Source organism: Aethina tumida, chromosome 7 (assembly GCF_024364675.1).
Source record: "Aethina tumida isolate Nest 87 chromosome 7, icAetTumi1.1, whole genome shotgun sequence".
NCBI classification, from domain to species: domain Eukaryota; kingdom Metazoa; phylum Arthropoda; class Insecta; order Coleoptera; family Nitidulidae; genus Aethina; species Aethina tumida.
This window is the reverse complement of record NC_065441.1, coordinates 2428294-2453929: the sequence shown is the minus strand read 5'-3', so window position 1 is coordinate 2453929 and position 25636 is coordinate 2428294. Positions and strand designations below refer to the sequence as shown.

The 25636-nt window shown below is 29.1% G+C and overlaps 2 protein-coding genes across 3 annotated transcripts; one reads left to right on the top strand and one right to left on the bottom strand.

Moving 5' to 3' along the window:
• Nucleotides 1-540: 540 nt before the first annotated feature.
• Nucleotides 541-4105, top strand: LOC109597248 (cilia- and flagella-associated protein 298). The gene is made up of 3 exons (XM_020012895.2): nt 541-1634; nt 2034-2290; nt 3790-4105. The coding sequence occupies exons 1-3, from the start codon at nt 1244-1246 to the stop codon at nt 4018-4020; spliced, it is 879 nt and encodes a 292-aa protein (XP_019868454.2). The 5' UTR covers nt 541-1243; the 3' UTR covers nt 4021-4105.
• A 4520-nt stretch (nt 4106-8625) lies between these two features.
• LOC109597236 (proton-coupled amino acid transporter-like protein pathetic) lies at nt 8626-24961 on the bottom strand. 2 transcript variants are annotated; one of them, XM_020012880.2, is made up of 9 exons: nt 24732-24961; nt 15825-15897; nt 15658-15765; nt 15378-15528; nt 11893-12014; nt 10364-10448; nt 10027-10303; nt 9786-9972; nt 8626-9726 (listed from the first exon to the last, which is right to left on the bottom strand). In XM_020012880.2, exons 2-9 carry the CDS (start codon nt 15884-15886, stop codon nt 9318-9320), a joined length of 1401 nt encoding a protein of 466 aa, XP_019868439.1. In that variant the 5' UTR covers nt 15887-15897; nt 24732-24961; the 3' UTR covers nt 8626-9317. The 2 variants fall into 2 exon arrangements, with proteins under 2 accessions (XP_019868439.1, XP_019868438.1); XM_020012879.2 differs by lacking the exon at nt 24732-24961 and adding an exon at nt 21565-21698.
• Nucleotides 24962-25636: the final 675 nt, after the last annotated feature.

The following is a 25636-nucleotide window of genomic DNA, read 5'->3' as shown; positions in this document are numbered from 1 at the left end:
TTAATTTGACTTTGCACAATGAGTGAAAGATGGAGAAAGATACATATTTGTACTAAGAAAGGAAATGTATCTAACGAACCACACTGTTGTTTAATTGAAATGATTTTTGTCAGGTAAACGCGTTGTAAGCATTCCATTTTTTATGTCAAATGTAGAAAGGAATTCGTCAGATTGACCAATTATAATTAAATTAAGGTTGTCGGAAATGAAATAAAATTTACACCAAAAGCTGATGCTGGAGGCAAAATTAATTTACAAGTTTGCAACTAATCGATTAATTTGACGCCTCAGCAAATAATCGATTTGGCACAAAGTTTATAAATCAATTAACCGCTGTGTAATTTGATTAAGATGACGCCGTTAAAATATAGTTTTTTCTTCTTCTCGCAGAGGTGAAATGAAATTCTCACAATTTTATAATTGCAGAACAACTTTGGCTTCCTGCACTTAAAACAATTTTCCACAATCACCTACGACAAGAAAGTGAATCTGTTCAAAAGAAAATCGACAACAACAATAACCTTCATCTTGGCTGGTTTATTGACCAACGCATTTCACTTTTCTTAGACGACAAAACTGTATCATCTGTAAAGATTTAAACACACCCATTTAAACAAAACAAAGGTCCAATGTGAAAGTGCCAAACAATTAAAATGTCATTAAGTCTAAATCATATTTATGTAACTTGGTCCTTTTCCTTTAAATCTTCAGGTGCTTTCAATCAATAAGACAATCAAGAAAATTACTGTGGTCAGTTCTAATTCAGTTTAATCCTATTGTTTTATTATTGGTCCAAACCGTTTTGTATAATCTTGTTTCATTTCTCCACAATGGTTAAAAACAGTAATAAATAACCATGTAATGCATTTCACCTATACATTATCGTGAACAATTTGTACAGACTGTTTGAAATGTATCATTACAATGCATCTGATGTATCCATTAAGATCACATCGTTATCGTTAATCTTGCGAGCTCATGTTGTTGTATAAGGTTTAATAAATTCACTTTCTTCTATCGCGTGCCTTCTAACTGGAAATTCACATCTTAAAGTGTAATTTAACTGGTTTAATCGTTACGTAATAGAAAATAATAACCCCAGTAAAAAAAATGATGGTTACATCGAGAATTTTCGGTCAATGACATTAGGAAAAAATTGTTTGCCGTTGCCAGGCACTTTATAGATCAAACAATTCCCACTGCATTCAATTCGGAACGCTCATTACAACTCGCCCGTAAAAAAATGGTGATAATCCACGTGAAAAAAGGCGACCAAAGTTTGTTCCTGTACGAGACGACTCTCAAGACCCAAGTCGAGGACCTGGTGACTTCGGTGACCGCCATCTACAACGGTCAGCTGAAAATCGACCGGATCTGTAGCGAAATGGAGGAGCTGGCGAAGCACGGCACGTTGTACCCGCCCGAGATCCTCGGGTTGTTGGAGGAGCAGGTCGAGGAGTTGAAGTTGGAGGACACGTGGGGGGAGAAGTGCATGCCGAGCGGCGGGTTTGTTTACAACAAGGATCCGATCGGGAGGAGGAACGGGAAGCAGCCCAAGAAGCATATGCAGGAGGTGCTGACCAAGGCGGTCAAGGATGTTAAGGAGATGGTGTCCAAGAAATTGGTACAGGAAGGTGAATGTCTCTAAAATGACATTTATATTTATAATTACCTTTTAGTACTGAAACTAATTATTAAATTGCCACAAACGTCTTGTAATTTGCCGTTAAATTACACCGACTTCAAATGTCAAATAAACTCAAATTAGATTTTCACCTACACTTTATTGTCTTGCTCGAGAACTACAATATATGAAAGGATTGCATTAATAGCATTTAAAAGCTTCTATCATTTTGCTAAAATAATATGAGTGTATTAAGTATGTATGAGAACTTTGTAAATTGCACAGTGACAACAATTTCTAATTTATAAAGGATGTTATTAACGTGCTTTTGTGTGTTAATGGCACTTTCATGTCTAAATTTCATATTAACCAAAAAGTTATGTAATTAACATTCATAAAAAAATTTTAGGTAAATGCATGACAATGAAAATAATTCAAGAGGGCTTGAACGTGCTTAAAGGCGCAGTAACGATTGTGTACCCGATGAAATTACCACCGCATGACACAATAAGGATGGAGTTCGAGAACATTGAGGATTTGAGTGGTACTCAAGCATCGTTGGATGTTATCGACCCGACTACTGCTCAAATGTGGTTTTGTGGCAAGGAAATGTATCGTGAGGGCAAAACTGTTGGTGATTATGTCGGAAAACAGGAAAATTGTAAGGTAATGTATTATTTAAAGTGATTTTAGTTTTTTAGATGTACAAAAAATCAAGAAAAGTCGTATAAAAGTAGAATACTTTAAATAACATCACACACAAAACTTTTCTTTAGATTCTTTAGATTCTTTAGATTCTTTAGATTCTTTAGATTCTTTAGATTCTTTAGATTCTTTAGATTCTTTAGATTCTTTAGATTCTTTAGATTCTTTAGATTCTTTAGATTCTTTAGATTCTTTAGATTCTTTAGATTCTTTAGATTCTTTAGATTCTTTAGATTCTTTAGATTCTTTAGATTCTTTAGATTCTTTAGATTCTTTAGATTCTTTAGATTCTTTAGATTCTTTAGATTCTTTAGATTCTTTAGATTCTTTAGATTCTTTAGATTCTTTAGATTCTTTAGATTCTTTAGATTCTTTAGATTCTTTAGATTCTTTAGATTCTTTAGATTCTTTAGATTCTTTAGATTCTTTAGATTCTTTAGATTCTTTAGATTCTTTAGATTCTTTAGATTCTTTAGATTCTTTAGATTCTTTAGATTCTTTAGATTCTTTAGATTCTTTAGATTCTTTAGATTCTTTAGATTCTTTAGATTCTTTAGATTCTTTAGATTCTTTAGATTCTTTAGATTCTTTAGATTCTTTAGATTCTTTAGATTCTTTAGATTCTTTAGATTCTTTAGATTCTTTAGATTCTTTAGATTCTTTAGATTCTTTAGATTCTTTAGATTCTTTAGATTCTTTAGATTCTTTAGATTCTTTAGATTCTTTAGATTCTTTAGATTCTTTAGATTCTTTAGATTCTTTAGATTCTTTAGATTCTTTAGATTCTTTAGATTCTTTAGATTCTTTAGATTCTTTAGATTCTTTAGATTCTTTAGATTCTTTGCAGAAAAATGCAACATCTAGATATAATTGATTTATTCCTTTTTTCACAAAAATATTAACTGATTACAAAATAATAATTGATTAAAATATTGTGTCAGACGCTAATAATGGTACGGACCTCTCCTTTGATTAAGAAAGTCCCTGGGGGGCGCTGTAAATGCATTAAGATCGGCCTCATCATATCCCACAGGTGTTCATTGGGGAAAAATCTGAAGATCTGGGTGGCCAAGGCAGTAAATTCACATGAGAGGCTTATGTACTCCTGGTAATATGTGGACGGGCATCTCGCTGAAAAATTAGTCTGAGATCTCTTCTTATGTAGGGAAGAAGATGAGGAGGTTCCAAAATGCCATCCACATATTAGTGGGATATCATATTGCCTCTAATGAAAACTAAGTGACCACTATAACTTATAGGGAAAACATAGATGAACATTCTAAATCATTCCAGGACTTCATAATTATAGTAATTTGTGCTAACTAGTATAATTATTGGTTTTACATATTTACAAGTAAAATAATTGTGTATATTATAACAGGCACGTAATGTTGGTTGCATACACTGAAATACAAAACGCGTCAGTTTCAAATAAATTAATATTTGAAATGATTCTTAAGGTGATCATGAAACTTTCGAAGAGAGGACAAGGGGCGCCTTCACGTGAGCCGCTGATGTGCGAAGAAGACAGGAAACAATTGATGCTTCACGCTTACAGAAGGCAAGAAGAAATTAAGAAATTGGAAGAAGATGAAGACGATAGTTACTTGAACGCTGATTGGTCTGATAGTGGTAATCTTAAGAGACATTTTCATGGTCTCGAGAATATATCATGGAGACCCGGAAAGTAATGAAACTATTTCTAATTATTCACTATAATGTAATGAATGTGCATTGAATGAGGATTTAGATAATTAATAAATAATAATAAAAGGATTCCAAAGAAAATAAAAGTTTATTGAAAAACTTATCAAACAAAGAGTTTACAAACATTTTTTTAATTTACAGTACATTTTATAATTCATCTCTTCACGTCCTAGAATATATATCTTGAAAAATAAATAGTGTATTTCTAATAATTTATTATTAAATGAATGTCTATTTAACATAATAAGTAAATAAGAATAAATAATAGAGATTAAATGGGAAAAAATAAAGCACCAAATTTTCTTTTAAAAAAATGTACAAATATTTTTAATTAAGTATAAAACATTTTATAATTTTTTTCAATAAATAAATAAATAAATTCAACTATAATAAATAATATTACATAAATAAATTAATATTGTTAAATGTATAAGTCCCGACCTAAATGTAAACATTTAACAAATTTACATTGTGTTAAAAACAATTCATTTTCTAACTAATTTATTAATAATTCCTAATAAAATGTCGTCTATTATGATAATCAGTTACATCTCCATACTGAGCTTCGTGTTCGTGGTGAACATAAACATGGTCTTCGTCCTTGTGTAGCAATCCTTTCAGTTTACCAAGAAGTACAGGGATGAAAAGGGCTGCTGCGATGAATGCTTTTTTTATAAAAATAACTCCGATTAATGTTATAGTGGCGATAAGTTTTATGTTGACCAGTTTCACCAGGATTAAGGTGACGAGAGGAATTTTGAACGATTCTAATTGTATGTCACCTTTTTTCCTCCCCGTTACTGAAACAAATATAATTTTACACATTGTTATTGTTTATTCGGTGAAGAAAAAATGTTAAAATTATTAAATATTTAACTATGTTATATAATTATTTTAAATTTGTTTGAATATTTTATAATGTTTGGAATAATTGAAATATTGAAGAACATTTATCAAATTGTCAAAGACCATTTAAAAATTTTTAAAAACAATAATTCACACCTCACCACTCACCCTCCAAACTCCTTTCTTCGTACTTCGAAAGACCGGAACCGTCATCCAGCTTGAAATGCAGACTTCCGGGCAGCACCACGAACAACACTATCAACTTGGACCATCTCATCTTCCGCGGGAGAAAGACGGACAACGAATGCGCCAACGACCCCAATTTTCCCAGTTTTAATCCTCCCGTTCTTATCAATCGGCCGTAAATCAGGTTAGCGTAGCGTGTGCTACGATCCGAGTGTTACTGAAGATGATGTCAAGTGGGGACGAAACTGGACGATATATGTATCAATATTTTTGTTTTATGGATTGATGCTTTAATTTTATTGCGGTTATTAATGAAGCGAGTCTCGTTAATAAGAATAAGAATAGGTTTATCTTATTGCTTATTTAATTGGTTGAAAGTACTTAGTTTTGCCAGTTTCTTAACAAAATTTATAGGTTTTCAGGTTAATACAAATATATAAAAGTTTTATTATTAAAATTTAGTATAAACAATATATCTTTAAATTATTGAATTTCCATCTGACATATGTATCAATTTCTATAAACATAAAAAATAACTACATTCTCCTTAACTTGATTTATAATCACGTATTAATTAATAAATTCTACTAACATGCTATTTACAAGTCGTAAAATATATCATAAATAGTTTAAAATGATTATTTCAGTAAAATTATTACTTGAAACCAACGCAAGATCTGTTTTTTTTAATTGTAGCTTAAAGGTATGAGTTATTAATAAAATATGCGATTGTTTCTAATCCGGATATTTATTGGATATCAAATTACAATGTGATTTGATCCGAGATGAACATGTAGGTTCTTGCGGCTTCGACTTACAACTTATACGAAAAAAAAAACACAAGAATCTTATTCAAATTTCGCTTTTGCAATTTCTCAGGGTAAATATAATTATACACTGGTTAGATCCACTAACCCAGATTACGGAAAAACAAGTCGCATGCGATATGTGTCCAAAAAACAATCAAATACAACTTGTTTCCGTAAACTGCAGATTAATTATGAAAATTTCTAACGTCGCAGTGGCATTTATTTTCTGGGGATTATAATTAAATAGTCCATCGGTGACAGTTCCTGTTTTATTGGATTTATCTTGAAGTTAACTTAGTTTCGACTCATGAATATTCAATGCGTTAAAATTATCAGATTAGATTATTATCTAATCTAATTGGTAGTCTCTTATGAGAAGTATTTATTGGTAAAGTTTCATGTCAAATAAAACTAAAAGTATTTCAAATATAAGAAAAATATTAATAAGACTTACCACCTTCACATTAATAATATAATCCGTCAGAAGAATGTCAGTAAATTGAAGCCAATTAAACATTAGAACACAGATCATATCAAGTTATTGCGTTACACAAAATCGAAAAGCGAAAGAATGTCACGCGGTGGAGGAACGGCTCATATCTCCGGAGTTTAACCCAGAAAACGCCGTGAAATAATTAGCTGATAACGCAGCGCCGCTCATTTCTTCTCTCAGTTCCGAACGATGCGCTTTCGTATCAATCAGCTCGTGCTCGTCGGCGTCTTCCTTTCCTTGCTCCAGTGTTCGATGCTGAAAAGCCTGAAGCAAGAGGACAGCCGGAATGTTACGCGGGAGAATCGAGAGATTTGCGGGGAGCACAACAATTTTTGCGAAGAACGTGAGTTACTTTACAAAATTTTTATATTTTACTAACTGTTCTCGTTGTGGACACCCAAGGAACTCCTCGAGAGGGAGGAGGGGGTTTGGGTGGTAGCAAAAAGAGCCCTCTCGGTTTGCTGTGGCTCCTCATCGTCCTCACGAAGCTGGGCACAATTAAGTTCATCCTGGTTTTCACCCTAATCGTGGTCCTTGTGATTAAGAAGTTTATAATGGCAGCTGCTATTTTGCTTCCTGTTTTGCTGGCGAAGATTAAGGAGGCAATGCACTCACCAAAACAAATCGAATGGAGGAACGATTTTAAAGTTAATGAACTGTACGAAAATGGTGGAGGTAATGTTTATAATAGGAGATATTCGCAACCGTATCATTACAATCACCATAATTTTTATTGATCGTTTAGGAAGTGAGAGATCTTAAGGACTGTTACAAAATATTATAAATTAATTGTATATATTTAATATTATTATTTATTTCCCATAATATTTAATTTATTTAATAAAGATATTTATACAAATTCTAGTTTTATTTGTCACGTATTCTAACGTAAAATAGTGATTGATATCACATAATTTAATATAATAAAAGTATCCTGATTAGTATGGCAGTATTAATAAAAAAATTACAAAGCAGTTTATGATTGAATTATTAAAATTCAATTGTTTATTTTATTTAAACTATGTACGTAACTAATACGGATTAATTATTTTCTTATCTTCTAAAATTGGTCCATTTGAACCAAGTTTAGTTTCCAATTTATACATTATAGGTAAACTATGTAACTATGCCAAAGAATATATAGATTATTTCTTGTCATTAGTTTTAAATTAAATTAATTATACTTATTATTAATTGTTTAAAAAACCAATTACTGTGGCAATTATATTGTTATCAATAAAACATCTGATCTGTATAAATTAAAAATGTGTAAACTGGAAATAGACATATGCACGTACGCAATTATTCTCAATAGAAAACATAAAATAAGATCTAATAATTAGACATAAATGAGGTATATCATGTAATTTTAATAGATATGCGTGAATTGGAACAATTATTTTTATTTTATTTTTTGTTTCTTTTAATCTAATATAGTTTTCTATTTTCTGGGCCCAATTTTAATAAATTTTAAAGAGATTTCATTAATTAAATGTTAAATTAGTTTGAAAACATCTTGAGAGAGATAGCATGCATGACAGAGACAGTAAAACACTATGAAGCATATTTGCAGACTTCTATTGTCTCTGTCGTGCATAATCTTTCTCAAAATTCAGTCGGATCAAACGGTTTTCGATTGGTATGCAACCCAACGTACTGTGTATATGGTAATATACAATGTGTCTCTAAATTTAGTGTACAAAAAGTAACCACATATTCTTGATCTGATTAGATCCAATTTACCTATATACCAATATGCTTCCTAAGAGACACATACCTTCAAAGGTTGGTTACTGAATGTAGTTATCATGATATATATCTAAAATTAATAAAGATAGAATAACGAAATTTTGTATAATTACATAACTTCCTAAGTCTAATAAAATAGATTTGAAATGATTTCAAAATTTTACTACAGGGGTGTTGGAAGGGGTGAAGAGGAGCTTAAAATACCCATAACTTTTTTGTAAGTTTGTTTTAATTTGACATCACAATATGAAGTTTTTGCCTAAAAATGGTTTTCTTGTTGAATCAAAATCAATTTTGAAGTTTCACCTCATAAATGTAATAATAAATATGTTTAATTTAAACATCCTGTATACAAATATTAAAAAATCAAAATTAATTTAGAATTTTGTAAGATTAGTTATTGAGAGCATTACATTAATTGGAAGAACCTTTGAACTTTTTGTGCATTCAATTTAGGGACACGCCGTATATCCACATACTTTTTTCTTGAGCAAATAAACAAAACCATGGGTTAAAAAACACTTTATTTAAATTTGTATATATTTTTGAGCTTTGTAAAACGTTTTTTAGAACTATTTGTAAAATCACAGATACACCTGCATCAAATTTCAATGTACACAATTAAATATCTACAATTCAAGAAAACAAAAATAAAAAATTAAAAGAACAACCTAACAATAATTAATACAACATAATACTAAAGTTTCTTAGATAATAGGATGAAGGACGTGACGAAAATAATAAATAAAACGATTTAAAGAAAATTGAAGATTCAGATGTGAAAACGTTAAATATTAAACTAATGGAATGTTAGAACGTACAAAAATATCACAAATGTGGAATGCACAATTTTCTTCATTGTTATTGTTAATTCATTTGATTTATACTATCACAAACTACATTTTTTTGTGTTAATTGACAAAACACTTTCCTTATTATATTATGTAAATCTTGATTAAAGTTTTGAGCTTAATACTATAGATTCTCTAACGTTAATAAATTGATCTGTTGTATTTGCAATTCAAAAACCTGATTTTAACAAATACTTCTAATTTCTAATGGTCACCGTAAATATCCAAAAGCATGTCTTGTAACTAATATAAATGCTTTTGTTAGTAACCATTAAATTTAAAAATATCACAGAAAAGCCTGTATAACAGACAGACTGCTCCTCCTTAATACTACACAAAAAAATCTATTACTCTTCTGTCATGGCCAAAATGGCGTAGTAACTTCCAGTAACAAGACCGAAAATGGCGAGGATTCCGATGAAAACGTTCTTCCAAACTTTCCAGTAACCGAAACCTTTGTCACCCTCCCAGTGGACGATCGTATCGATGACTGCAGGCACCAAAAGTCCCAAAGTTGAGAAGAAAATGGCACCTACAAGGTCGATCAGGGGACCAAGATGCTCTCCTGCAGCAATGGCAATTCCTGTTATGCAAAAGACGGCCAATGTTCTAAGGACGATTTGGCCAATGTTTTGACGTTCCTCCCTAATTTTGTGGGAGATCTTCCTCCACGTTATGTCCATGGGGACGTAGAACTGCAGCATGAAGGTAAAGAAGACTGCTACAGATATGCACAATTTTGCCACTTGGGCCGGTCTGAAATCAACATTAATAGGTTAATACTAATCACGTAGACTTTGTTTAAATTAACTTACATTTCATCAATAGGTAAATTTTTAGTGATGGTAGCTTCGGTAGCTTCGCCGTAAGCCATGTATCCGAACAAACCAATGATTGAGTACAAGGCCACAACGACCGTCATGGCGGAGTTCAAAACCCCGGGACAACCGATAAACTTGTCTTTGACCATGGAATTCTCCACCGGCATCACAGTTCCAATACCTATAAAGTGAGTGGATGAGATAATTGGAAGGGATTGGGGATGGAATGTCTTACCCTCCATGGCAAATATTACTGTGCTGAAGAAGGATGGGATGCCACTAATGTCCTTGAACTTATCAACCTTGTCTAGGTCCACGTCTTTCACCTCCTTGAAGGTGTAATAGAGAGTGATGGCGAAAGCTACCACCATAGCAGTATTGGCGATGAAGGAAAACGGTACCAGATGTTTCAGTTGTCTCACTTGACAGCACAGAACTAACGGCACCATAATTATGAGCATGTATAGCCGATCGGACCAATCGCTAATGCTAGGTTCCAAATAATCGATCAACTACAACAAAAATTGATGGTTTTAGCATGTTCGACCGTTGCCATTTTGCTGCGTCTTTACCTGTTTGATCGATGTGGCTATGAAGACTATATAAACGGCATTTCCTACGTAGTAAGTGAGCAGAAGGGCAATTTCGACGAAGTTCCTACAAATTGAAAAGAACATTAGTCATGAATAATTGCTTTGACCAAGGTTTTGTTGTTGCCGAGATGATTGAACAATGTTCAATGGTGAAAGGAGTGATTTTTACTTCCTTATTATTATGGCATTTCAACACTCTCGTTAATGTATCGTTCTTTAAATGGTTGTTAGTGCAATAAATTCATTTCGTATTACCAATTGCAGCGGCAATTATGTTTGTGTTGCTTCAGTTATTGTTGATTAATGCGAAGCATTTAACGAGTTGTTCCCTTGAAACGAGAAAACCAAGGAGGTGCAATATTTTCGACTGTAACGAAGAAAATTGTCTTTGTCTCAGCCACAGCGTCCATATTAATGAGTGAAAGTAGATTGATGTAGTCAGTTCAAACGACCGACATAGAAAAAAATTGCACGGTCTATCAAAAGTGGAAGACAGGCAGTCTGTTGCGCAGTTGCAGATTGACCTTATTCTTCTTTTTTTGCGCGCGCGACAGTGCCTTTCATCGCGCACTTGATGTAACCGAGAACGAGAAGAAACTCGTGCGTTACACGTGTAAATAAATCTTTTTGTCGGAATTACGAGAACGTGATTAAAAACTATCAATTCAACGGCGGTTGTCGTGTTAAATTTCTAACTTTTTAACACTAATTACGTGTTAGAATGTTTGGTATTGCACAATTTATTTCCTTTTCGACCTTCTATCTTAATTTTCGTATGATCAAATTGAAGAGGAATGTTATTATTTGTAAACGACCGTGAGTTTTTTGTTTCGTTTTATGTAAATGTTACATTTACATCCATTTGCTGCAGGAAATGTGATTCAATTCCATTTTTTTCTTGAAGGTTTGGCAGGACGATTATTTTTCTCCGAAGGAAAAATGTTATAATTGTCCTGCAATTGAAAGCGTGTCAAGTGAGACCGCTAATCAAATAATTGCATAAATTGAAATTGTTTTTACCTTAAACGACAACTAACATTTTATGGCAGTGGTGTATCAAATCTAAATGCATACGTAAGTTGTTTAAATAAATTTGTACGTCTAATTTAAAACAATAAAAATGTAAAATCCACATATAAAACAATTAATATGGCCTTAAAGTTTAATTTTCAGAAATTTATGTTTAGTCAGGCTGACAATGAATTTGCGTCTGGACTGATAAAAACAAATACACTAAAACCCAAATAAAACAAGTCTGAACAAATTTATATTCGCCTAAAATGCCCCAGGTTCGACAGGTTTAATTTAATATCACAATTGCGTAAGGATTAGTAGAACAATGCAGTCGTTTAACAATTTACATAACTGCGATTAAATTGTTAATTTAAATGTGATGCAAATAAACGCAATTCGTTTTATTTATCGGTTGTCACAAATGGACACGCGGAAATCACGTTTTCCACAATTTATTACGACCTTTTTTAGTCGGGATAATGACGGTGAATTACCTAGCTGATTTCGACCATCCTTGTATTTTTTTCGGGCCGTGTTTGACGACCGCCTCGGCCGTCTCTGCGAATCCAAGACTGGGTTTTTTCGTTCTTCTGCACATTTCTTGGGACGCGGCCACCTGAACAACAAAACAACAGTTTTAACTACAATCTCATGCAAAAATTTCACTCAAATGTCAAATTGAAGGTTGCTTCAAAACCGCATATTATTTACACAATTAACAATATTAACAAAACAGTATCAGTAAACGACTGATGAGAATCTAAGGAAGATCTTGTGGAATATTCTGAAGAAACAATTAAACATAATTGTTAATAATAATATAATAAAAATGAAGATAAATTGTTGTAAGTTAAATCTTGTTGATAAAACATCTCCAAAACAAGATAATTGTTTAGTGCTACTTTTTGATTGAAAAGAATTGCTCAAAGTCTGTCGACCTCATATAATAATTTGTTAAATCAAAAACTTCCTACTCAGAGTGTACCAATTTGGAATCCGGTTCTTTCTGCACCCCATTATTTACGAATGCGATTCGGGGACCGATTAAACGGTCCATCATCTTAATACGACAGTTGTTTGGCCATAACAAGTCTCAACAAGCAATTTTTTAACGTTCACTTTGTTCTAAAAGAAGATTTTTATAATCTATCGAAGATCATCATAGAAACATTTATAAAAATATGTATAAAAACTGATCATAGAAAACAATTTTTTAACTTGCACTTTATTCAAAAAATATAATAATTTTTCTAGAAGGGGGCTCTTATAATAGATCCAAGATAAGATTGACATAAAACAGTTTTGATAACCGATAAAAAATATGAGAAAATTGATAAAAATATTTTCAAATGAAAATTAGTTCATTTGTAATTAATAAAGTTCTAATAAATCTTCAGTAAGTAAGTACGTAAGGCGATAAATAGTTTATTTCTATAGAAGAAACAAAACTGATGAAAGTAAATTCCTGTCATAAAACAATTTTTTAAATTACTATCTATTCTAATAATATACTAATTTTTCTAGAAAATGAGACTTAGAATTGATTCAAGATAAGATTATCATAAAACAATTTTGATAACAAACGTATATACAAGAAAATTAATAAAAATGGTTTCTAATGGGAACTAGTTAATTTGTAAGTACTTGAGTTGATAAATAGCTATTTTGTTTAGAAGAAACAAAACAGATCATAAAAAACGTTTGTAATACAACTATTTTTTTAATCTATATTTTACTTAAATCGCAGAATAATTCTCCTAGAAGATAACATTGTCATAAAGGAATTACAACAACTAATAAACAAATATAGGAGAATTAATAAATATTATTTCAAATGGAAAATAGTTAATTTGTATTTAATTAGAATTTTAAGAAATAAGAAGTTAGAAAGTTCAGAAAGTAAGTATGAGTTGGTAAATAGTAAATTTGTATAGAAGAAACAAAATTCAGCATAAAAAACTTTTCTAATAGAGGAGGAATTTTATAAATTATTCAAAATAAGATTGTCATAATATAAAATAATTAATAAAAAATAGTTCATTTGAATTTAATTAAAAAAGTAAGTATATGAGTTGGTAAATAGTTAATTTGTATAGAAGAAACAAAATTGAGAACAAGAAACTTTTGTAACATAACAATTTTAAAGCACAGAATCAATCTTATAGAAGAAGGATTTTATAAATTATTCAAAATAAGATTGTCATAAAGGAATTAAGATAATTAATAAAAAATATTTCAAATAAAAAATAGTTAATTTGTATAGAATTAAAATTGATCACAGAAAACTTTTATAGTTTAAAAATTTTAAATTTAATTTAATTTTTCTAAAACAGGAATCTTATAAATAATTCAAAATAAGATTGTCAGAAAGAAATTAAAATAACTAATAAAAAATATAAGAGAATTAATAAAATTTATTTCAAATGAAAAACAATTAATTTGTATTTAATAAAATTCTTAAATGAATTTAGAAAGTTCAAAAAGTAAGTGTGTGAGTTGATAAATAATTAACTTGTTTACAAGAAGAAGCCATATTGATCACAGCAAACTTTTCTAGTAATTTTAAAGGACAGAATAATTATTTTAGAAGAGGAATCTTATAAATTATTCAAAATAAGATTGTCATAAAGGAATTAAAATAATTAATAAAAAAATATATAAAAATTAATAAAAATCATTTCAAATAGAAAATTTTGTTTAATTAAAATTCTAAGAAAAATATTTTAGAAATTTCAAAAAGTAAAAACGTAAACAGAAAACTTTTCTAAATAAAAATTTTAAAACAGAATAATTCTTCTAGAGGAAAAAATTTATAAATTATTCAAAATAAGATTGTCATAAAAGAATTAAGATAACTAATAAAAAATATAAAAGAATTAATTAAAAATATTTCAAAAAAAAATTGTATTTAATTAAAATTTTAGGAAGAAGATTTTGAAAAGTTCAAAAAGTACGTGTGTTGATAAATAGTTAATTTGTATAGAAGAAACAAAACTGATCATAGAAAACGTTTTTAATATAAAAATTTTAAAGCACAGAATAATTCTTCTAGAAGAAGAATCTTATAAATTATTCAAGATAAGATTGTCATAAAGAAATTAAAATAACTAATAAAAAATATATAAGAATTAATAAATATTATTTTAAATGAAAAATAATTATTTTGTATTGAATAAAAATTATAAGAAGAATATTTTAGAAAGTTCAAAAATTAGTTGTTTTTGTTAACAACTTGTATATGTACTCTAAGATGCGTCTAATAATATATTTTAGATAACATGATTATAGATAAAATCTAAAATCTAAATTTAACAAATGTAGATAAATAAATACAAAGTATCTTGAAATGTGAGTTAGTTAATCTATATAGAAGAAACAAAAACGATCTTTCATAACACAATGGAGCTATTTTGGTGTCATATAACTAAACAGGTGTCGAGACACGAAAATTATATAATAAAATGCATACTTTAAAAAAACAAACAAAACAGTGGGAAAGTCAATAACCTATTAAAGTACTATTGCAACATTATTACTATATAATTAGGTTGTGGCGGTCCGTAATGCGAACTCAAGGCAGTAGAAAGTACGTTTCTGATACTTTGGAAAGGTTTTTTTTTTTGATGCGAAAAATGTTTTACCGAATCGTTAACATTGTTTTTGTTACTTGTGAAACTGTTTGTTTCCCTTGTTAGCACACAACCACGACGTTTGTCAATGGTCATTTTGCATCTGCGACATTATTTATAAAGGTGTATTTTTGGAGTACGAAAGTGAATAATCAAAGTAAAAATGAAACGTGCACGTTGTCTAGCTTACAAACAGAACCTTGACCCATTATCATTACAAACGAATAGAAAGTTGACCAAGGTTAGTACCATAAATCGTTGCATAAACAATAATGGTACCTTATGCATATTTGTGCGTGGTTCATGCATAACGAAAAACTGATCAAAATCGACCTTTGCATGTTACTCACCAGCAAGTGAATCGTGTAGGTGCATAGTAATCCTATCAGTATCGTACCGATAAATCCTATCACTAAGCCGGCACTTTTGAAGGCTCTGGGTATCGCTAGAATTCCTGTTCCCAACGAACTTTTTATTAAATGCACCAAGGCGCCACCAAATCTGCAAATCAAGCCCTTTGAAATACTCTTGACGTAAGAATAGAATTCCTAATTAGTTTTCAAGTGGTACCGACATTTTGAAAGGGGTTTTTTCATGTTTTATCAACCACTTGACTTTAAAATCACTTACGTGTTAGGATGTTCCACGTGTCGATGTTCGAAGGGATCATACACTTTTTCGTTCAACGTATCCTGACTTCCAATCGGTACTTTGATTTCGTTCGTTGCTAATGTCGCCCTAAATCATAATCAAAATACTTTACTAACAATTCCAATAAAAATAAAATGAAAACTTACGTGGAACTAAAATTATCGATTGTAAATACCGATGGGTATTTCTCCTTTTGTTTCTCTGTCATGTTTGCAGTATCTGTAATGAAAAAACTAACGTTATTACCTCCATAATATACTCAAGGACTAAAATTTCCCCCCGCGTACTATTTTAACCACAATATTGTGAATGAAAGAAATTCCGGTGAGTGAACCGCAGTGGTGACGATTTATTGGTCATACCTCAGGAACTGAATAACCTCAACTAAGGCAGTACTAATCGGCCGCGAATTTTCACCAGCTAATAATGTTTTGAGGATTTCTCTTATCTGCATAACTAAACACAAGAAGAATGAGTGGTAATCCATTAATGACGGTCTGACGATTTCAGGATCAGGTGTTTTTGTAAAATGTCTAAAATATATGTAAATATTGGAATAAAAAATCTCAATGTATAGAAATTGTTGTTTAGATTCTTGGATATAAATAACTGGTTGGTTTGAATGAATAACCCTGACGAAAATTAATACAAGAACGTGCATAATTAGAAATACTGTTATGGTTAAGTGGTCATTCCTTGAATAATACGTTTTTATGCATAAACAACTGATTAGTCGTTTAATCACTAAACAAAATGTATAATAAAATGTCAACTTAATGCTCTATAGCTGTTAATTCATTATTTCAATTCTTTTATTAATTTGTTGATAACTCACAAAATTTATAACTATCCATATAAATTACCATAGATGATTACACTTCTTCTAATTTGTACAGAAGAAATTAAAGCAATCATAGAAAACATTTTTTAACATATACTTTATTCAAAGAAGAGATTTGAAAAAAATTAACCAACTAATAAAAAAATGTAAGAAAATTAATAATTCAATTAAGAAATTGACAATTAGCATTTAAGAAAAAATCTATGAAATCTTCAAATAATACGTGGGTGAGTTAATAGTCAATCTGTAGACAAGAAACAACAATTATCACAAATAATTCTGTAATACAACAGATTTGAACCTATACTCTATTCAAAATACAGAGTCTAGTGATAAAGTAAAGGTCATCATAAAATATATAAGAAAATTAATAAAAATAATGAAATGAGACATAGTTAATTGAATTTAAGAAAAATTTTAAGAAAGCTTTAAGAATATTAACTCATAGAGTTGACAAATATTTACAATTTTTTAAGGAGGCTTATAATAAATTGAAGGCGAGACAATAATAAAAAAAATTGTTAACTAATAAAATATACAAGAAAATTTATAAAAATAATTTCGAATGAAAAATAGTAAATTTTAATTAAGAAAAAAAGAAAGTTACAAAAAGTAAGTTCATTGGTCAATAGTCATTTGTTTAGAAGAAACATAATGGATCATAGAAAACTTTTGTAATAGAATTATTTTTTAATCTACACTTATTTAAAACATTTAATAATTCTCCTAGTAAAGGAGTCTTATAAATTATTCAAGTTAAGACTGACAGAAAAGAATTAAGATAACTAATAAAGCTTCAAAAAGTAAATGCATGAATTGATAATCTACACTTTAATCAAAAGATTGATTAATTATCTTAGAAGAGAAATCTTATATATATCTTATTAAAGATAATATTGTCATAAAAGAATTAAGATAACTAATAAAGCAACTACTACTACTAAATATTTAATAGTATAGAAAAATCAAAACCGATCACAAAAAACTTAGGTAATACAAAATTTTTTTAACCTACACTCTATTCAAATAACTAATAACTTATAAAAATATATATTTCAAAAAAATAGAAAAAATAATTTCAAATTAGGAATAGTCTAAGAAAGTTTCAAAAATTAAATGCATAAATAGTTAATTTGTATAGAAAAAATAAAACCAAACACAGAAAACTTTTGTAATACCAAATTGTTTTAACCTATGCTCTATTCAAATAACAAAAAATACTAAAAATAATTTCAAATAAGGAATAATTCAATTGTATTTAAAAAAAAGTAAATTCATGAGTTGATAATTAATTAATTATTATAGAAGAAACAGAAAAATATTAGATAACTAATAAGAGAATTGGTAAAAATAATTTCAAATGAGAAATAAATAGTTAATTTGTTTAAAATAAACAAATCGACCACAGACAACTTTTGTAATACAAAGATGTTTTAACCTACAGAAAAATTTTAGGAAATGTTCAAAAAGTAAGGTAAAACTTATTTCAAATGAAGAATAGTTTAAAATTATGAGAAACTTCCTATTCAAGGAACAGAAGTAGAATCTCATAATACATTTAAGAATAGAATCATTGAAAATAATTTCAAATAAGATATAGTTAATTTGTATTTAAAAAGCAAAACAGAGGAGAGAAAACTTTCGTAACACAACAAACGTTGTTGTTTAAACATTTAAAGGTTAAAATGTTACGGAGTCATATTAAATGTGGATCTAGAATTCAATTTTCTTATTAACTTGTTAACAAATCATAAAATTTACAACCGTCCATGTAAATTACCAGAGATGAGCACGTTTAACAACCTTCTATATTGTAATTCGACTCAACGACGTGTAAATGTCCTCGCCCTTGTGTTCAAAACAACATTGAACTGGAACATCCTTTTTGCAATTCCAACCGACGATTTGGACACGTTCGTGACATTTTACATTCCGAGAATCCGAATCTGTTTACAAAATCCCCGTTTCCAACAACATTGTTTATAATAATTGATCGCAAAGAGTGTGCAAACATTGATAGTTATCTAATTTTTTCAACAGCGTTTAATCAATGTACATTTAGAAATGGTGCAACGTGTGATCGATCATCGAAGCGGGGGAAGGAAATAAAACGCATCCAACTGTACAAACAACGTGCATGTTGGTTCTTCATTTTGCGGGTACCAAGATTCCCGATTGCGCAATGCACGGTTGCTCGTGTCGAAACTTCCTCTTTCCCCACGACGCATAATTCCTATGATAGACGAAATAAAAAAAAAACACACACACACAATGTCCGGTGGGTGCTTATATAATTCCACATGCAGGCAGGCAGGCAGTAATTTAATTTCCTATCTGGAACGGCGAAGAAACGAGAAAGGCGTTTCGGTTCAATGTCATCCTGCCATTATTTATTTCAATTATCAATAAAAGTACAACGAAACCGTTTCAGATTTGCCACTTCGTCGTTGGTTTTATTACGCACCATCGAGATGGTCAGGTTTTAAGTCACTTTTAATGTTAATTAGGGACGTGGGTCGTAAACTGATACGTAAATATCTTATTATAATTGGTAATAATGCGTTGCACAATTGATATTTGAATTATAAAACTAAGCAATAAATAACTTGTGAATGGTTACTGATTTCATAAGTAAATGTTGTTTTTTTAATGTTCCAGAGATTAATAATTTTAAACATTTTTCAAAATAACTGCAAATTAAATAATAGTAATAAAGCATTATACTTTAAATAACAGTGCAATTAAAAATAATTAAAAAGTGGATAATTGTTACCTTGCTTAATACAAATAAGTATGAATTAAATCAGCACTGTAACCACAATGTTCGACATTAACTACCCAACTAAATCCGATCTGATTTTAGTACCACCAACAGATTATTCACACCTAAAACACTGATATGCTAATCAACCACTTTTAATTGAAAAATCCGATTTCAAAAACAATAGAGATCGAGTGGTTGACTAATAATAATATTACTTATGTTCGTTAAATATTTATTTGAACAACTATTTCATTCGAATAAATTGCGATATTAAAAATTGCTTTTTGGTGACGTAGAAAATTGTTTTTAACTTTGATTAAACATGTTAACGACCGATTTTACTTTAGTCTATTACTGTTTTCTTGGGAATTTTAATTGCACCTTTTAATCATCTATATTTTATCCATATATAATCGATTTCTTTTGAAAACATTATGACATAATACCCATTTTTAAATTGACATAAATTTATAATAACATTAAATTTAATTGCATAATTAAGTTGCGAATAATATTTGCCAACATTTTAAATTTTATAAAAAATTCTAATATATAAAATATTTGGAGAAATATTTTATTTTTAAATATGCTCAGAATTTTAATAAAACACTTAAAAAATGTGAATTACCAGTTACATACTTCATAACACTTCAAATATCGAATTATCATCATTAAATACAGATTAATATCAAAAGATGTTGCAATCTTTTAATAAATTTTGTCATCCCATTAATATTTAATTATAATTTATTTTAAAAAATTTATTATTTAAAGTTATATTTAATTACATTAACAAATAGTGTTTCACCAACCATAGCATATAATAAATTAGATAGATTTTGTTAAAAAATGTCACGTGCCCCACTTTTAAAACAAATATTTATGAATTTTATCGTTAAAAAATGTTGAACACTAAATTATTTTAAACAAAGCAGCGTAATTTATTGAATTAACGTTTTTATATCCAAATCAATTATTGTATATTGTGTATTTGTGTATACATTGTATCATAAATATTGACAATTGATTTTTTAAATGAGATCGGCCTTGCTCAAATCTCAAGTACCATCGCACACACAGACGCATCAGCCTTGATAACGAAGGACTGTGATAATCAGTTTTTATATTTTGCACCCGTATATTAATAACATTATTATTAATAATAGATATTCGTTAATAACAGAAAATCCTCCGATTATTAATTAAATCCCAGTTTATCCTTAATACAATTAATCCCCGTTTAGGAATTTGCCAAATCACCACACACTCAGATTTTGATTGATTACCTCCAGTTTGTGCAGAACCGGATCCCGGATTTATTTACTTTCAACTCAAACTTGCCACATGTAAATTACGCACAATCGACCTAGACGAATTAAAATTCAATGTGTAATTAATTGTCGGCACATCCGTTACGGTATTGCCACAGTTCGATATTAATATTGGGTGGGGGGCTTCGATCAAATTGTTTTTTTTTTTTTTTAAATCGACTCATTAAACCGCATACACGAAATTTTTTATTGGTGGTTTCAACACAGGAATTTTACGACTGGAAAAGTTCGAGGACACTTTTATGAATGTGTTAATCATTATTTAAAAGTCATTGGGTTTATTTTGTGGGTCGTGATTAAAAAAATAATACTAAAAATCTCTTCAGTTTTCTTTAGTCTAATTGGAGGTCTTCTTCTGGTTTTTCCCCTTGTATTTCAAAATTTTTATTCTCGGTAAAGGAATGACTAATACTGGTCAAAAACCACTTTTGCCAATTTTTTTTTGTTCAGCGTCAAACGAACTGGTTTTATTTATATTACTTGGAAATCACGTGCAAATAAATATTCAGTGACGATGAATATTTTATTTTTTATCGTCATTGACGTTAAATTTACACTTGAGAATAGTTTAAAAATTTACATAGATAGTAAAAGAATGTTTATAAATATAGTTCTTTAGAATTTATTATAATTTCAAACTTGATAACAAAATAATTTCACAATAAAAAATTCTGTAATGATAAAATTCTATTAAATCTATTGTATACATTGTTGTATTGCGGAAATACTTAAGTGCCAATAGTCTATTAAACACTTTATGTGCTAATAAGTAACTTCACTTTTTTTGTTATTAAATTTAAATACTAAAAATTATTAAACTCCAGAGTGGGATTCCCTCTATTAGTGAAGATCCAAATAAATTTACCAAAAATCACCCAAAACAAAGACACAAGCAAAGCAATTTTCGGATGTGATGACACACGAGACAGTTTGTCTCCTAACCTACTTACTGTTGGTGCATAAATCCAGGACGACTGAGCATGAAATGCGCGACAGACTGTCCGACACTAGCGCGAATCTTAACTCGAGATTATTCTTGAAACTGGGAGAGAGATTCGCGGTTTTCGACCCGTTGTCAATGGTAACCGACGTAAACTAAGGTAACTGGTGGTACCTGTGTTAGTATATATGTAATTCGCGGCTCCGACGATGATGGATTTCTGTCTCTTGGTTTTCTGTTCGGACGCAGCGCGACAATCTCCATCTTTCAATTTTGAGCGTCATATTTTTATTATACGGTGTGGCCCATTTGAAAGCGGAACTCTCTCATAAAATTTGTTTTTTTTTTTTTTTATTTTGACTGATTTTGACAAAATTTTGTTTTTGGTTCAAAAACAATTTTTAATAGAAAATTTAACTACACCCCTGAATTAAGCACCTTCTGAAGTTGGTATATACCAAAATTAATAGAAAAATTATGGGCATTCACAATTCTGTGGAATTGGAAAAATGAGGGTGCTCCACTTTCAAATAGACCTCACTGTTTATTACATTAGTTGTATTTAATAGATAACAAAGTTTATAAAAAAAATAAATATCAATAAAAATTAATGATTAATATTTAGGACCAAATAAAAACACATCCAATAATAAAGATAATATAAATAAATCATTTATGAATCTCCTCAAATTTTTTCTCACATTTTTTCCACTGTATATTTTTTATAGTTAAAATTGTCATAAAAGAATTAAGAGAACTATTAAAGCTTCAAAAAGTAGATACATGAGTTGATAATCTACACATCAATCAAAAAATTGAATAATTCTCCTAGAAAAGGAGTCTTATAAATTATTCAAGATAATATTGTAATAAAAGAATTAAGATAATTAATAAAGCTTCAAAAATTAAATACGTGGGTTGATAAATAGTTACTATGTATAGAAGAAGTAAAACCTAACACAGGAAACTTTCAAGAAATACTAAAAATAATGTGAAATAAGCAATATTTCATTCGTATTAAACAAAAATTCTAGGAAAGCTTTAAAAAATAAGCTCATGAGTTGATAAATAGTTAATTTTTATTGATGAAACAAAGAAAAATATTAGATAACTAATAACGAAATTGGTAAAAGTTTCAATAAGTAAATGCATGAGTTGACAAATAGCTAATGTGTTTAGAAGAAACAAAATCGAACACAGAAAACATTTGTAATACAATTTTTTTAACCTGCACTCTTATTTATAAGTATACAAAAAAGAAAATAGAAAGAGAAGGAGATATTGTAATAGTACTAATTAACTATTAATAAACATTATATAATTTATTAAGATGAAAAATTTGTATTTTTTGTTTGACTTTGACTTTTTTCCTCAATATAAGCACGAAAATATGCACTTATAGATAAAATTTCACGTTTCTTGTCTCAAAACCAAAATCCACAGGGTAAATTTTGAGTATAAAAAGTAAAAAAATTATACAAACAAATTTTTTATAGAAAATCTGACTACATTTCTGGATTAAGCACTTTCTGAAGGGTATATATTAAAATTAATAAAAAAATATACGTATTTATAATTTTGTGAAAAAATACTCTTTCTACAAATTTTAAGAGGGTGTCTCACTTCCAAATTAACCACATTGTACATTAAATTAGTTATATTTAACAGATATTAAAATTTAGAAAGTGAGGTTTATCTAAAACTGGTGATAAATATTTAGGACCCGGTACAACACCTAAATAATTTTTTTTAAAGCACCCCAAATTTTTTCTCACATTTCATAAAATTTACATGGAAGAAAACTTTTGTGATACAAACATTTTTTAACCTTGGTAAAAGTAATTTCAAATAAGAACCAGGTAATTTGTGTGATGATAAATAATTAATTTGTTTGTAATACAAAATTTATTTAGTCTGTACTCTTATTTATTTAATTTAATTATTTAACAATGTAAATGAATAAGTATACGAATTAACTACTAAACCTTATATAATTAATCTATTTAGTTTGAATGTTACTTATATTATAGTGTCGCCCATTTGAAACCGAGACTTCTTCATAAAATTTATATTTTTATCTGATTTTGACAAACTTTTTTTCCAATTCTAAATATGAAAATATGTAGAAAAAATTTCTCGCTCTTTGATTCAAAACCACCAAAATCTGCAGGATAAATATTAGGCTCTAAATAGTTATTTAAACTATTAAGTTTTTTAAATTCTTTGTATAATTTAAAAGAAACTCATGATTGATTTTGACTATATCACAGTCGTGATTGAAATAATTTACTATTAAAATTTGAAGAATGTTAAAATGATTTTCGAACAATACAATTGAATTTAAATTTATGTTTATTAAATTAAAAAAAAAATATATAGTAAATGTTTTTAGTTTCATTTTTTAATTATCAAAACAAATAAAAAATGCCTTATCATACCTAGTTGATTTTGTATTATATAGAAATTATGTTAACATTATTCAAATATTAAAACTGTGTTGTAGAGAATAGGGAGAGAAAAGAGGAGAACCCCCAATAATTCTGTTCTTGCTACCAAACTTGACCACACATTTTAGAAACACCTTGTATACTAAAAACAAAATTTAAAGGATGAATTCTGGTAATTATTACTTTGTTCAAAATCTGGGGAAGTTGTTTATTTTATTATTTAATTGATTCCTTAGTAAACATAAAAAAAATTCTTCGAATATTTAACATATGCATTCCACATTCATATGTTAAGTGAGTGGCTAATTTATGTGTCCATTTTAATGTGATTATTTCCGTGTTGTTTACCACGATTTTGTTTTGTTCATTGTTCATTACTGTATTTAATTTATCAGCCTTCGAATCCTGGTAACTGATTTTAGTTTTACTGTGAGTCACTGTAGTAATTTATTAAAAAAGTCACTTCAGTAAGTTATCATTTAATTAGTTTTAAACCTCCGCACAGTTAAATAAATAAAGTAGTTTATTGTTACTAACATTTTCTGGTTTTTGGCAGATAATGTTCTTAAGTCGATACCAGTCGGTAAACATTTCATATGTATGTATTTAGTCCAATTATTTCATTTAAAGTAAGGTTAATCCAGGTAATAAAATAAACATGCTATAAATAAAAACATGTATTTTAATCAGTGATTTTCCATTTTTACTGCCTTAAAATTTATGTACTTACCACTTAAATAAACATGTTTTTTCCTAAACGAATTTATAATATATCAAAATGTCACAGCCAATAACGAACAGAAATTTATCATAGTTCCGTCAACGATCCGTAAACAATTGTAAAATAACAAAACAGCAAATTATTATAATATTCGCAAGTCATTTTATTTACATACAAATATAAAAATTGGTTTGATTAAAAGTTTGTCGACGAAACAATGCGGTTGGGAAAATAACGGATCCGCCGATTTAATTTTGTTTACACACAAAAGGATTCGATGTCACGCATTGCATACGTAAATCCCTGTGTTTTTTCAGCATTGTAAAAATTTAATATTTATGACGGTGCCTGATTCACTTTCGAATAAATCCATAAAAAATTATCGTAAAGATGTGGCCGTAATCGAAATGTTCGTCTTGCATGCGAAATTAAATTGGCACATTAATATCACATTGGTCACCTGTGATTGTTTGTTTAAATTGTTGCTCAATATGGACATCGGTAACAGAATACTGTAATTATTTTGAGGGTTTCGCGAAGTACAAAATTGCTCTCTGCAATAGGTAATAGTTTAGTTCATGTGTTTTGATGTAGATGGCGCCACCATCTTAAAACTGGCGGATTATAGTCATTTTTAAATTTCCTGCATAATTTAGATATTGATTTAATTAAAATACAGATATTAATTAAGGGGTATTTTGTGAAATAATTAACAGATGTTTAACTTTAGAGAAATTTAATTAAGTTTCTGACTTTTTAAATTTCTTTGAAATTACTTACAAATTTAAATTGAAAATCATGTACAGGTTGAATATTTATTATCGACTTATTGGCTCTATTTTTATTGGAAAAGTAAATATAAAATTTGATTTTTAACATTTATTTTAAATATTCTTTAAATCTGAATTGAAAAT

Coding starts and splice junctions, on each gene's coding strand:
- LOC109597248 (XM_020012895.2), top strand. CDS start 1,244: ATGGTGATAATCCACGTGAAAAAAGGCGACCAAAGTTTGTTCCTGTAC. Junction 1,635..2,033: donor CAAGAAATTGGTACAGGAAG/GTGAATGTCTCT, acceptor AAAAAATTTTAG/GTAAATGCATGACAATGAAA. Junction 2,291..3,789: donor GAAAACAGGAAAATTGTAAG/GTAATGTATTAT, acceptor ATGATTCTTAAG/GTGATCATGAAACTTTCGAA.
- LOC109597236 (XM_020012880.2), bottom strand. CDS start 15,886: ATGACAGAGAAACAAAAGGAGAAATACCCATCGGTATTTACAATCGAT. Junction 15,766..15,824: donor ATCGATAATTTTAGTTCCAC/GTAAGTTTTCAT, acceptor ATTATGATTTAG/GGCGACATTAGCAACGAACG. Junction 10,449..11,892: donor GGATGGTCGAAATCAGCTAG/GTAATTCACCGT, acceptor TTCAATTTGTAG/GAACTTCGTCGAAATTGCCC.